The 12,883-nt window shown below is 36.5% G+C and overlaps 1 protein-coding gene across 2 annotated transcripts in view; it reads right to left on the reverse strand.

Annotated features, from left to right (window-relative positions):
* Window positions 1-12,883, reverse strand: part of Bap170 (Brahma associated protein 170kD) — a 457,905-nt gene that overhangs the window by 74,157 nt on the left and 370,865 nt on the right. For both annotated transcript variants that reach the window (XM_090406557.1, XM_090406558.1), the window contains one exon: window positions 4,115-5,823. In XM_090406557.1, the coding sequence (XP_090262683.1) occupies window positions 4,115-5,823 (1,709 nt within the window). The remainder of the gene's footprint in view (window positions 1-4,114; window positions 5,824-12,883) is intronic.

The following is a 12,883-nucleotide window of genomic DNA, read 5'->3' on the forward strand; positions in this document are numbered from 1 at the left end:
AGCTGACTGGCTGGCTGGATATAATGAGCAAAGAGATTACTAGTCAAAATGATCAAAAAAGAAAATATTCAAGTTGAACATTCTCTGCCATGGAATATTACACTGAACATGTGCATAAATGAAATCTTTGAGACAAAAATTTGTAAATGTGTAATTTGAAGCTTGCACTGAATGAAAACAAAATGGTGGTAGATGGCACAGATTTCTCTTGAGGATGGTTCATAGTAGTAAGTGCAGTACATTATGTATGTGTGAAAAAATGTGTTTGTGAAGAAAATGAACAAGATAAGTGAGAGGGTATGGACCTGCAGAAAGTGCAATATTATGATGGACTATGAGGTATTAGAAAATGAGAGTAGAGAATGAGGAGTGATGTTAGATGAAGGCAGCAAGGAGTGTAAGTTTATGAGTAGTATTAGTAAGAAGGGTGAGTAATAAAATGAAAGCTGAGAATATGACAGACTATAAAAGATTACAGTACTGAAAGAAAGTGAAACTGTCAAAATACATAAGAGTGAAAGGAATGCAATGCTTAAAGAATGAGTCAATCAGGATGAGAAATAGGATAAGGTATATGCACAATGAGATTAGATGCTTGTTGGGTATGAATGAAAGAAAGTGAAGGAATAAAGTAAAAGAAATAATATATATATATATATATATATATATATCACCCTCACCTATCTATATATATATATATATATATATATATATATATATATATAGATAGGTGAGGGTGACTGATGACTAAGGAATGCTTTAGGCTTGAGTACATAATTCCAATTGTGCAATTTAGTTCTGGTGAAGAATTGTTACTCCTGGTATGAACTTGGAAGTTGGAGATGATGCCTGGACAGCCAAATGCTGACAGATAAAACACTTCTGGATGAGACAATTTCCTATATTGCTGAAGTTTTGGAACAGATTTGTCTCTCAACATGACAATACACAACTTCATGCATCAAGTGATATCGTGGCACAGTTGCAAGAAAAGATGAGTAAATTCAGTGGCATGCAGAGAGTCCTGATCACAACTCAAATAGAACAACCTGGAATGACAGTGTGGGCCTAGTGCATTCAACAGCATTGCATGGATTAATAGTCCTGTTGAAGGAAGAATGTACAATATATGAGCAGAGCCAAAGGAAGAACCCATATAATATTAAGGTGTGTGTAATTCACTTTGTCTAAAATACATACATATTGCTGTCTCAATACTTATTTAAACATAGCAGATGTGGCACACAATACCCAAATTCAAACTGCAGCATAGTAATCTTTTTATCTTGAAAGATGGCAGTTTTGATTGCATGATTGGCTGAGTTGATAGTTTCTGATTTCCAATCTACAGGCTATAAGCTTGAATCCCACAGGGGCATGGATATTTGCAATTGCATGCAAGAAGATTTTCAATGGTAATCTTACCGAATGTAAGATTACCATTCTGCTTGCTGGAAGTTTTAAGTGGCTTCAAAGAGTACTATGGACTTTAGATTACCTAAGCCTACTTCAGACAATGATGATATAAGTTTATAACTTGTGATTAATACTTATATAAAGTGTTACAGACTTTTGCAAAAAATCTAATGTCAAACCAAGAAAAATAAGGCTGCCATCTTTTCAGGCTTATAGTCTCCTTCTGGCCACAGTTTTCAAAGGTTATCACGAGTTGTCAAGGGTTCCATCTTGCATAAAATTTGAAAAGCAAAGTATGTTGTGACTGGTTAATCTGCAATTGTGTCGCACTTCATCATTTGTCAGTTTCCTATCACTGAGAATAGACAAGCAGTTTTTTCAATGGTCTTATCAGTCATTGATGTGAATGTGCTCCCTGACTGTTATCTATCAGTGGCACCTGGTTAGTCATTTTTGAACATATGAACCTATTTGTGTACTTGGCTGGAGCTAACCAGCATTACAGTAGTTCCTCTTTGGTGCATGTATTCAGAGAAGTTGTATTCAAATGGAAAATTTACTTCCAGTGCCATGATACTCCCCAAACTATACTGGAAAGTTATATTCCAAAATTAATATAGCACCAAGCTACTGACCCACTGCATTTCAGTCCACTTTTTCAAATAATACAGAAGCTCATTAGCAGTTAATTTCTTCACTGTATGAAGGTCTACCAGTTTAATTAATGATTACTGTACTGACTTAATCCACTCTCTCAGCAGATTGTTTAGCTTACATCTTTAGAAACACACCACGGAAAAGGAGAAACTGCTACCGATCTTGAAATTACCAAGGCATCAGGTCTGGTACAGAAATGTTGCTCAGAGCACACTGCCATGTTCTGAGCTACCTTCTGTTCTTTGTAACTGAGTAATCAGATTTCGGTCTGGTTGTTCAATGTATGCATAGAGGCAAATCAGCCAGAGAAAATACAAAATGTACACACCAATAGCTTTTTATTGGTTTCATAAGATGGCACCATACCTGTCCACATATCTTAGGCCATTATACCATCATATGTTAAATAACTACTGCATGCATGTCATGTAAGGAATAGCAAGCTCTCTCTCTCTCTTTTCAGATGATTTCTCTACCATGCAAGGGTGCCCCAGGATCATATTCTTTTATCCACAATATGAACAGGTTTGAAGATACACTGCGAGTGGTCAGTGTATTTAGCACTCGTGTAAAATTGGTGAATTTCATTTGTTATGTTGTTTTTTTTTATCTTGGAAAATTAGTGTTTCATAGTCTATTAAACTTCCATTAGAGTAAATTTTGCATTTTTAAAGTATTCAGCGTTTTTATATCACATTTTTATTGTGATATTGTAATATTAAATACAGCTGTAAAATGTGCCAAAAACGGATAAGAAATGGATGCTAACAAAAATAGCAAAGTAGAAAATAAGAAGACTTCTCTGCTAAAGATGATATTGAAAATGATTTAACTTCCAAAATCACAAGGTTAAAGAAGATTATTAGGCAGAAAATGTGAGAATTACAGAAATCAAGCAGTGTTTTGAAGAACACACACACACACAGAATAAGTTCTCTCTCTCTGTGTGCATGTTCAATTCTTGAACTAATTCAGATATAGAGTGGCACAGTCTATAAATATAAATTTTCTCTATATTTGTATTAGAAATCAACTAGCAACTATTTTTTAGGTTAAGAACATCGTAATAACTAAATGTCGGATCCAAAGTATAGATTGAGACGAAGTAGGATCCAACAATGGCTTACATTTGAATGGATTTGGTATCAGGAGTTGTGTGAAAAATTATCAACTGGTATAGAGTCAGGAAAACTGAATTATGATGGGAAGAATGGTGAGAATCTGTGAGAGGGACAATGTTATCTAACAGTGTCAAAGATGGGAGTGGGTATTTTTAAGGAAATGATGATGACCATGTGCAAAGATCTGCAAGTTATTGAACTGTCACACAGATTACACACAACAGTATACAAAAAGGTTACTTATTATGTCTGTACACGAATGCTAGGGGTATCAGAAACAGACTGGCCAGCTAGGCTGATACATTCTAGTATCCTACCCAATAATAGCATCCTAGTTGTTTCTGTATCTGTATTCTGTAAGAAGTATATGTTTGTGTGTTAAAGATGATGATTTGAAATCTACAAATATTAACTTAATGAATAATATCTACCTCTATTCTCTAGAACAGCCTTCCTCATGAAGCAAAGCATCCTCTAAACAGTACAATCTAATGCATTTAATATTGATAGATTACTACTTAAGTCTTGCCCATAGACAGCACTAAAGTAACTTAGGTTTTCAGAAACTTGTGTGCAGGAATGACACACACAATCAAAATAAAAATTAAAAAAAAAATAAATAAAAAAGCAAGAGTCAATTAATCAAGGTGAAATTAAATACTTTACTTAAATAACAATGAGGTTTCATATTTACATTTGTGTACATTTAGCAAGAGACCAATTTAAAAATAGAACACTGGGATACTTTTCTGCCCCCCCCCCCCCCCGAAACACACACACACACACACACACACACACACACACACACACACACACACACACACACACACACACACACACACACACACACACACACACACACACACACAGAGAGAGAGAGAGAGAGTTGACTACAAGATCTTACTATATACTGTACTTACTTTGAACATTCCTTCCATTCACAAATATATTCTAATTTAGAACCAGATAAAGTCTGTTTGGCTGAAAGAGCTCCATTAGATGAATACTCTGTATTTGATGAGATTCCAGAAAAAATATCCGATTCTTTATCTGGCTGTGAATCTAAACTTTGATTCAAACTACAAGCTGATCGCACAGTACTTAATTTAAGACCAGTTTGTTCAGAACCTGATTGTGCTTTTGATGGCTGCTGCCGAATGTCATGGAATGTTTTTGAATCTTCTGTAACTGTACTTGTAGCAGATACAACGGTAACAGGACAAGGTACTGAGACAGGAGACCTCAGTGTTGCTTCCAGCAAGGGAGTTTTACTTTCCTGGCGTGACCTTTTTGCTTCGACTAATGCAAGAGTTGTTAAATGATCACTGGACGGCCTTTTAATAGTTGTAGTAGATAAAGTTGTTTCTACAGGTGGTTGCCTCAACTGATTTAACTGACTTAGGGACACTCGAGGAAATCCAATAAGATCAATATGATCATCTAATTTGGCAACATTATGTAATAATCTAAACTTAATACTTGGAGACTGTATGTGAAACTGAGTTTGATTTATTGCCGGAGTAACTACAATAATTTGTTGACTTGTCCTTGTTATGGATGAAGTGTTAGAAATAACGGTGGATGAGGAAGATGATAATGATGATGACGATGGTGATGTGGTGATGGTAGTGGTGGTAGTGGTAGTTGTAGTTGCTGTAGTCACTGCTGTTCCTGTAGAAAGGGCAGAATGACATTCAGCATTTGTTCTTGATATTGCTTTTGATGCACTTTCTAGAGTTCGGGCAATATCAGAAATTGAAGATAAATCAGAACTTGTATTAGAATTTTCTGGACTTTCTAGATCTAACTTTAAAGTTAAAATTTGTTCATTACCATGCACATTTGTGGTTGCTAATGCAAGCTGAGCGGTACTAAATTTCACTGTATTTGGAACACCGGCTGAGTAAGAATTTGAAGATAATAATGCAGCAGCAGTTAGTTTACCATCTTGAATATTTGGCTCCTTGGCTACATTACTCCTTCCAGGCCTATTCCCATTTTGAACTATACTAGCTGAATGAAATTCCTTTTCTTTAGAAAGAGGTAGTTTTCCCCTATCCAGCAATCCATTAAGAAGGGGAGAACGCTTATAAACCTTTTCTTTTTCAACTCTCCTTTTAATAGATTCATCATTTTTTTTACAATCCAGATCACCCAATACAGTCCTCAGTAAATTAGAAGAGGATGGCAGTTTCGGCGGCACCGTTTTCTGACATAGAGGAGGAGATGCAGAAACATTATGTACAAATGAGGCAACAGAAACATTTTGGTTTTCAAGGCCTAAAAGTGGCTGTCCCCCTGCAGGACAAGATTTTGATCTTGCAAATAATAAACCACTACTATTACTACCATTAGTTACACTACCTGATATACTATCACTAGAATGTTTTACACTGGAGGCAGAGTTTTCACAGTGCACTGAGGATAAAGAATTTTGTTCACTATCACTACTAAACACTGATTCCCGTAATGAAATTCCACTTTCACCATCTGATGTTGGAGCACTATCATTACTGTCAGCAATACAATTTTTTTCTTGTGTAACATGATTTTGTATACGTTTAATATGGGCTTCCTGGAAAGTTGGAGCCTCAACCAGACTTCTAGCTTCTTCAGCCTGAGAACATACCTGAAATGTAAAATAAATAAATAAATAAATCGCACATATACAATCAATCATCTTTATAATAACATGTCTAGTTATTCATGCCACTACATTATGAGGTGATGGTAATCACAAATACAGGACTAAATTTTTAGTCCTGTATTTGTGATCACCTCAATTGGGGGGGGAGAGAACCTCTCTATTATACAGAAGTAGATAACAAATCTGAGAGACTGCTCTTGTAATCCACTCCACCATCCCCCATAGTGAAATATATAAAGATATTCACCTTGAGACATTCAGCAGAATAAACACCAGAACCAAAAAAAGCAAGGAGGGCATCAGTTAGGACTTTGGGATCCTGCCTCATTTTTTTATTTTATTTTAACACTTCACCTTTTTGCTTTCCTACTGGTAAGCCAGTGGGCATAAGAAGAGTTGATACCTTTCTGCTCTAATGATGCCTTGGTGACAAAGGCAAAATATTAATCAACTAAAATTAGTTCCCCAGAGGCATGTTTTTTTTTTTTTTTTTTTTTTTTAAATATAAAACATGAGAAATAGAAAAGAACTGCCATTTACTTCAGACAGCCCAGATAACAAAAAATATACAGCTAATATCAAAGGAATTATAAAAATAGAACTTCATGGTATAAAAGCACCAAGAGAGGAAAAAAAAAATTTTTTTTTCTACTCAGGATCTTCAGACCCCACATTACAGATGTGACAAGTACACAGCCACTAAACTAAGACATTACAATTGAAATTGTAACTAAAACAGAACTAAGGTCCTAACATGGTATCCTCTATATGGGTCTAAGTATATACTTATACTATATAAGTATAAAGTTAATTTGGAGAAGTCAGGCTATCTGCTCTCAGAATACCCGTCTCCCAGATCTCTGGCAAATTAAAGCAACCATGCTTGTTGTGAAAGGAGGAGTGCTGAATAGCAAATGCTGATTCTAAAAATAGCTCTCAGACCTATAGCAACTTCTGTGTAATACTGATATCTTCTTCCATTTAATCCTAGTTGTTGGTCTGGTTGGATGAGTTGTCAGCATACCCACTCTCCAACTGACAAGCTATTGGTTGAATCCTGCTGTAGGCATGGATGTTTGCAATTGTCTTTAGGTGAGAGATGAATTTCATTGCTTGATGTAAGATCACTGCCCCATTTATTGAGGCAAGAAGTGGCTTGAAAAACTCCTGTTTGTCTCTAGAGCAGAGCTCCCAAACTATAGGAAAAATACAAAAAAAATGTATAAAACTGATAAAAAATCCTTTGCCCACCCATGGTACCAAATGTACTTTAGGTTTGCAAATAACCTTTTGTGGGTGGAAGCAACATATAAAAAAAACCTATGCATATGCAGAGCATGATCTGCTAGTCTCAACTTGCTATGCAGATGTTAATGAACTACCAGTCTATCTGAAGTAGGCTAAACAACAGACACAAGGAACTTTATGCACTCCAGAATCTGCAAGCGATAGAAGTTAGATTTTATTTTTAGGAGGACATATGAAGGTACCTGGCTGAATGAGTGATTTCAAGTGGCACGGAAATCGTATTTGCACGGAACTTTAGCTATCTTTTCTGGTGTACCCTTCATTTGCTCCAGCAACCAATACAGAGGATCACAGCAGAACTATTTTCATCCCATATATTAAGTTAAAGGTATATCAGAAAAGATAGCTAAAAAGTTCTCTGCAAATATGATCTGTCCAGCTACTAACTATGCACAAATCCCACATCCTTCAGGTCTCAGAATACTTTTCTCGCATTTAGGGTGGTGCAATACATACCTCTCTAGATTCTTGAAGATGTTCAGAGAACAGCAGTTCAGTTAACTGACCCCCCCCCCCACATTCTCATAGTCTCTCTCTCTCTCTCTCTCTCCAGAAACTGCCTCACAGACTGCTTTTGCATAATGTCTTTTCTACGTACTGTAATTTTCGAACCATAAGATGCACCTTTTTACATAGAAAAATCGACTGAAAATTGGGGTGTGTCTTATGGTTCGAAGGTAATATTAAAATACGAATCTTTACACTGTACCGAAGCAGTTAGCGAAGTTCAATTACTGTCGCAATATGTTAATAAAATTAGTAAGTATGCTACTGAAGGTAGGTACCTAAGTTATCTCGCTGCATGTGGGTGAATCAACGATTTAGAGCGTCAATAGTCATTAGTGTGTAAACATATGTGCTTTTGTAAGGTTCACTTGAATTATTTTTTATAAGTCATTAAAATTTTTATCTTAAAATTAGAAAAAATGAGTGTAAAACAAAAAAAGACTTTCATATAACATAAGTTATAAATTAAATGTGATAAATTATGCAAAACAATATGAAAACAGAGCAGCAGAAAGACATTTTGGTCCACCACCAACAGAAAAAAATGGTTCGTGAGTGGAGAAAACAAGAGGAACAATTAAAACTGCTATGTAAACACAAGAAAACATTCCGTTCACACCTAGAAAAATGGCCCAAATTAGAAGTACAAATGAAAAATTGGGTAACAAATCATCGAAACATGGGAATATCTGTTTCTATGAAAATGATAATTTTTGAAGCGAAAAGATGGAGCAACTGCTAATGGAATTTTAGATTTTACCAGATCACCGTCTTGGTGCTTTAGATTTATGAAAAGACACGGGTTATGCATGCGTACAAAAACCACTCTAGCGCAAAAAATGCCGGCTGACTATGAAACTAAAATTATAGAATTCCATAGATTTGTCATATAAGCAAGAAGGAAATTTAACTTTGAGCTTAATCAAATTGCGAACATGGATGAAGTGCCTCTAACTTTTGATGTTCCTTCAAATTGGACAGTAGATTCAAAAGGCACCAAATCGATAGTGATCAAAACAACAGGTCACGAAAAAACTCACTACACTATAGTTTTAGCTTGTTGTGCGGAGGGAACAAAACTACCCCATGTTAATCTTCAAGAGAAAAACGTTACCGAGAGATGAAATTCCTTGTGGCATTATTATCCACGTTCAAGATAAAGGCTGGATGGACAAAACAGGAATGAAATTATGGATACAAAAAATATGGGCAAAACTTCCAGGTGCATTGTTTAAAAAGCCTGCGATGTTAGTGTGGGATCAATTCAGAGCGCATAAAACAGAATCAACCAAGAAGCTTCTAAAAGAAATGAATACAGAATTAGCTGTCGTTCCTGGAGGCCTTACAGGTCAATTACAATCCTTGGATGGATCTATTAATAAACCATTCAAAAATTTTATGCGAGAAGAGTGGAACAAATAGATGGCAAAGCCAAATCACGATGTTACAGCAACAGGACATATGAAACGGCCAACAATTTCAGAAGTATGTACCTGGGTGAAAAATTCATGGGAAGCTGTGAAAGAAGAGACGATTATAAAGTCATTTAAGAAATGCAGGATAAGTAATGCGATGGATGGTACTGAAGATGACGCAGTTTTTGAAGGGGGTGACAACAACAGTTCAGACGAAAATAATATGAACAGTGACATTAACGTGACGAGTGATAGTACCGAGAGTGAAGATGAACTGAATATTGCTAATACAAATGATTGTAACAATAAATAAAAATTAAGTAAGAATTTGAAAATATCTTTATATGATAAAATATTTTTTTCTAAAAATTGTCTCATAAATTTGGGGTGCGTCTTATCGTTCGAAAAATACGGTATGTTTCCATGAACAGTGTTCAGCAGAATTGGCATTTTGTGTCCACCATTTCTGTTCAACTTACAATAACATGAATAACAGCTAGCCAACATTCATTTATAAAGCTGCTGCATTTCCCCAGTGACCCTAGACTCCTGAACCCATAATCATAATAATGAGTTAGCAAGGACAACTATGATAGCAAATGATTCAGTCTGCAGTTATGCACAAGAAATAGGTTTGAATTTTTGGATGTGTGGAGTAAGTTTGATAGTAGAAAAGATTTGTATAAAAAGGATGGCCTGCACTTAAATGATTTGGCATTAGCTGCCTTGAAAAATTATTTATTGTAGTGAGACTTAATGCAGAGAGGCAGGGAAATTAAATTAGATCATCTTGGGAGGAATGCTGAGAATGTGTGTATAAGTTCAGCTAACGTATGAAGATGTGATGGTAATATTGGTCGACTGATAGAGTCTCTGCTACTAATGGCTCAGCAAAAAGTTAAGCAGATTTGAGCGCGTTTAGTAGTTCGAAGGGGATTAATCGTTCGATGGTGCTGGCACACTCTCCCTTGATGAGTCTTTGGACTCCCTGGAGGTGTCACATAATAATAATATCAATGAACATACTTATGAATCTGCTTAAGGAATGGATATGCTTTGGGTTCGGGCATTCTGAGTGTGTCCAGAAATGGAAATGAAAAAGATGCCCAACTGACTGCAGATGCAAGTATACAAATGCTAGGAGCATTACAAACAAAGTGTTGAGTTTGTTACTTTGGTGAATACTTTTGTGTCCTAAAATTGTTGGCATTAGTGAAACCTGGTCACCAGAGTTGGATGTAGTAACTGGAATCAAGTGTAAAGGGTACAGTATTTTTAGAAATGACAGAACAGAGAGGAGGGGAGGGAAAGTACTACAAAATATCAGACGACTTGAGTCCAGTTAGGGTAGAAACTCATGAAAGCAATAATGATAATAATGTCCTGCACAGAAGTGAGTTTGAGGCTATCTGGTATGAAGTGAAGGTTAACAGGATAAAAGTATAAATGAAATATATGGTAGAGTGTTGCTACAGACCTGGCAGATCAGTTGCTGAGGGACAAAGAAATGCATCACCAAATGATGGGTACTAAATCAGTAATTATTATGGTTAATTTAAATTATCTGAACACTGCAAGGGTAGGCAAAAACCTGTGATAAGAATAAAGAATTTATTGAGCTGTTGTAAGACTTTCTTGAGCAGCATATGAAAGTAGCAATTCAAGGACAAAGAGTGTTGGATTTAATCATAGTCTAAAAGTTTCTCAAGTTCAGGAAGCAGATTTTCCACGTCACCATATACAAGTTTATTGCCAAAATGCCAGTAGCAGTTGCAGACTGAAGCAGGTGCAACTTTACAGTTTATGGCCATTGTTGGTTTAACAACTGGCTTGCAAAATTCTAGAAAATTTAACAATCAGCTGTGCTAGCTGCCTCCACTACACTATAATATTCTTGATTTTATCTGCACACGTAAAGCTTGTAAACTATACAAATATAATTATATAGTATTGAATATAGCTTTATGTGTAAAAAAAACTTGACCAGTTCTGCTAGGGAATGCAAGGGGCCATGGATAAAAAAAGTTGAAGAACTGGCACTATAAATAATATTAGATTTATTAAATTGATTTTTGGACATGATTGGTGTAATTACAGGCTTCAGCTATAACAGATAATGATTATGGGTTTCTTTGAATTGAGTTAATACTTACAACAGGTGCCAGTATGCATTCTTTTCCAGCAAGAAAAGTTTAAAATTAAAACGATACTCCATCTATATGTCATAGTGTGACTGTTAATAAAGGTACCATTGTGTATCTCACCCCCCCCCCCCAAAGCATTGTATATATGCACTTTATTTATGCTTATGGCTACATGAAACTGGTAAGTGAAAAGTACAATCACAATTTCCAGAAACAAATGATGAAAATCTTACATATAAAAGTTCATTACATAAAAGGCACAACCTGCTTTCTAAGTCTTTCCTTTTAAAAAAAATAAAGCAAAAGTAACTTGTCATAATCAAGCCAGGGACAATTATCATCCTGCTGCACCAAGTATGACAAGGCTGCATGTTCTCAGAACACTTCATAACATAAATGTAGCTGTATCCGAGGTTTAAGTAGAGAGCAGTTGTATCTTGTGTGAGAAAACTTGATCCATTAGAGGAGGCCCATTTCACATTGTATCATCATCTTCTAACATGAGGAGGAGTTCTGCTGATATTATGACGAGGACTATGAGAATAACGTCTTCGTGGTGAGAATGGGATCGTGATCTTCTGTTTCCTTCATAACCACCGCCACTGCCATACCAACTACAGGTCAAGGTCCAGGCTGGAAAGCCAATTCAAGGCCTCACCCATCACCTTGTGGATGTCCTGTAGGTCACCACCGTGAAATCGGCGCATTGGGCAGTCGTACACAATAAGGGTGATCTGACAGCCCCATTTATGTAGAAGGTAGCCACATCTGCCCTGACTAGTTCTGATCCTGTTTATCGATGACCAAATCTTCCTAGGAATATCAAAACCAGGCTGTGGAACACAGGGATCTTCTACCAGGAAACAGTTTGTTGGACCAGTATTCTCTCCATATGTCAGATATTGATGGAAGCGCAGCTGAAGATAGTTCGTCCATGAACCAGGGAGGCTTTCTAGATTTGAGGCGAAGACTAGTGGGTTTATGAGAGTCTGGTGTAGGGGTAGGAATGGATTGCTCATTGCTATATTAAATTCCTCAATCGAGGCTTGTCTTCTCCATATGTGTGGTGGAGCAATGTTAGATAGAACAGGCAGCCAGGAGAAAGGGGTGCTTCTCACTGTCTAACTAATTGTGCGCATGGTAGAGTTTAGCTGGGTGTCTATAATGTTAGTGTGTGTACTTCTTTCCCAGACAGGGGCACAATATTCTGCTGCAGAGAATGCGAGGGCTAGTGCAGACAACCTTAGGACTTCTGCACCACAACCCCAGGTTGTTCCAGCAAGCCTTGAAATGATGTTATTTTATTGGAGAGGTTGATGATGTGCCTTTTATAGGTTAGGATTCTGTCCAGACTCACTCCAAGGTATTTTGGGTGAGGCTCGTGTTCTACCATTTTTCCACAGAAAGAAAGGTTAAGTTGTCGATTCGCCTCTGCACTGTACAGGTGAAATACTGAGGAAACTGTTTTCGTTGGATTTGGCTTCAAGTACCACTGCTTGAAGTATTCTTCCAGGGTGTTCAGATCTGTATTCAAGGTTGATTCTAGGTTGGTTAAAGGAGGTGAATTGATGTAAGACTGCTAGGTCATCAGCATACATATACTTGCTTGATCTGGTATGAGGTAGATCATACACATAGATGTTAAAAAGTATAGGGGATAACACAGAG

Source organism: Typopeltis vanoorti, chromosome 16 (genome assembly GCF_054136105.1).
Source record: "Typopeltis vanoorti isolate ZY-2024b chromosome 16, IOZ_Tvanoo_1.0, whole genome shotgun sequence".
In the NCBI taxonomy this organism is placed as follows: Eukaryota; Metazoa; Arthropoda; class Arachnida; order Uropygi; family Thelyphonidae; genus Typopeltis; species Typopeltis vanoorti.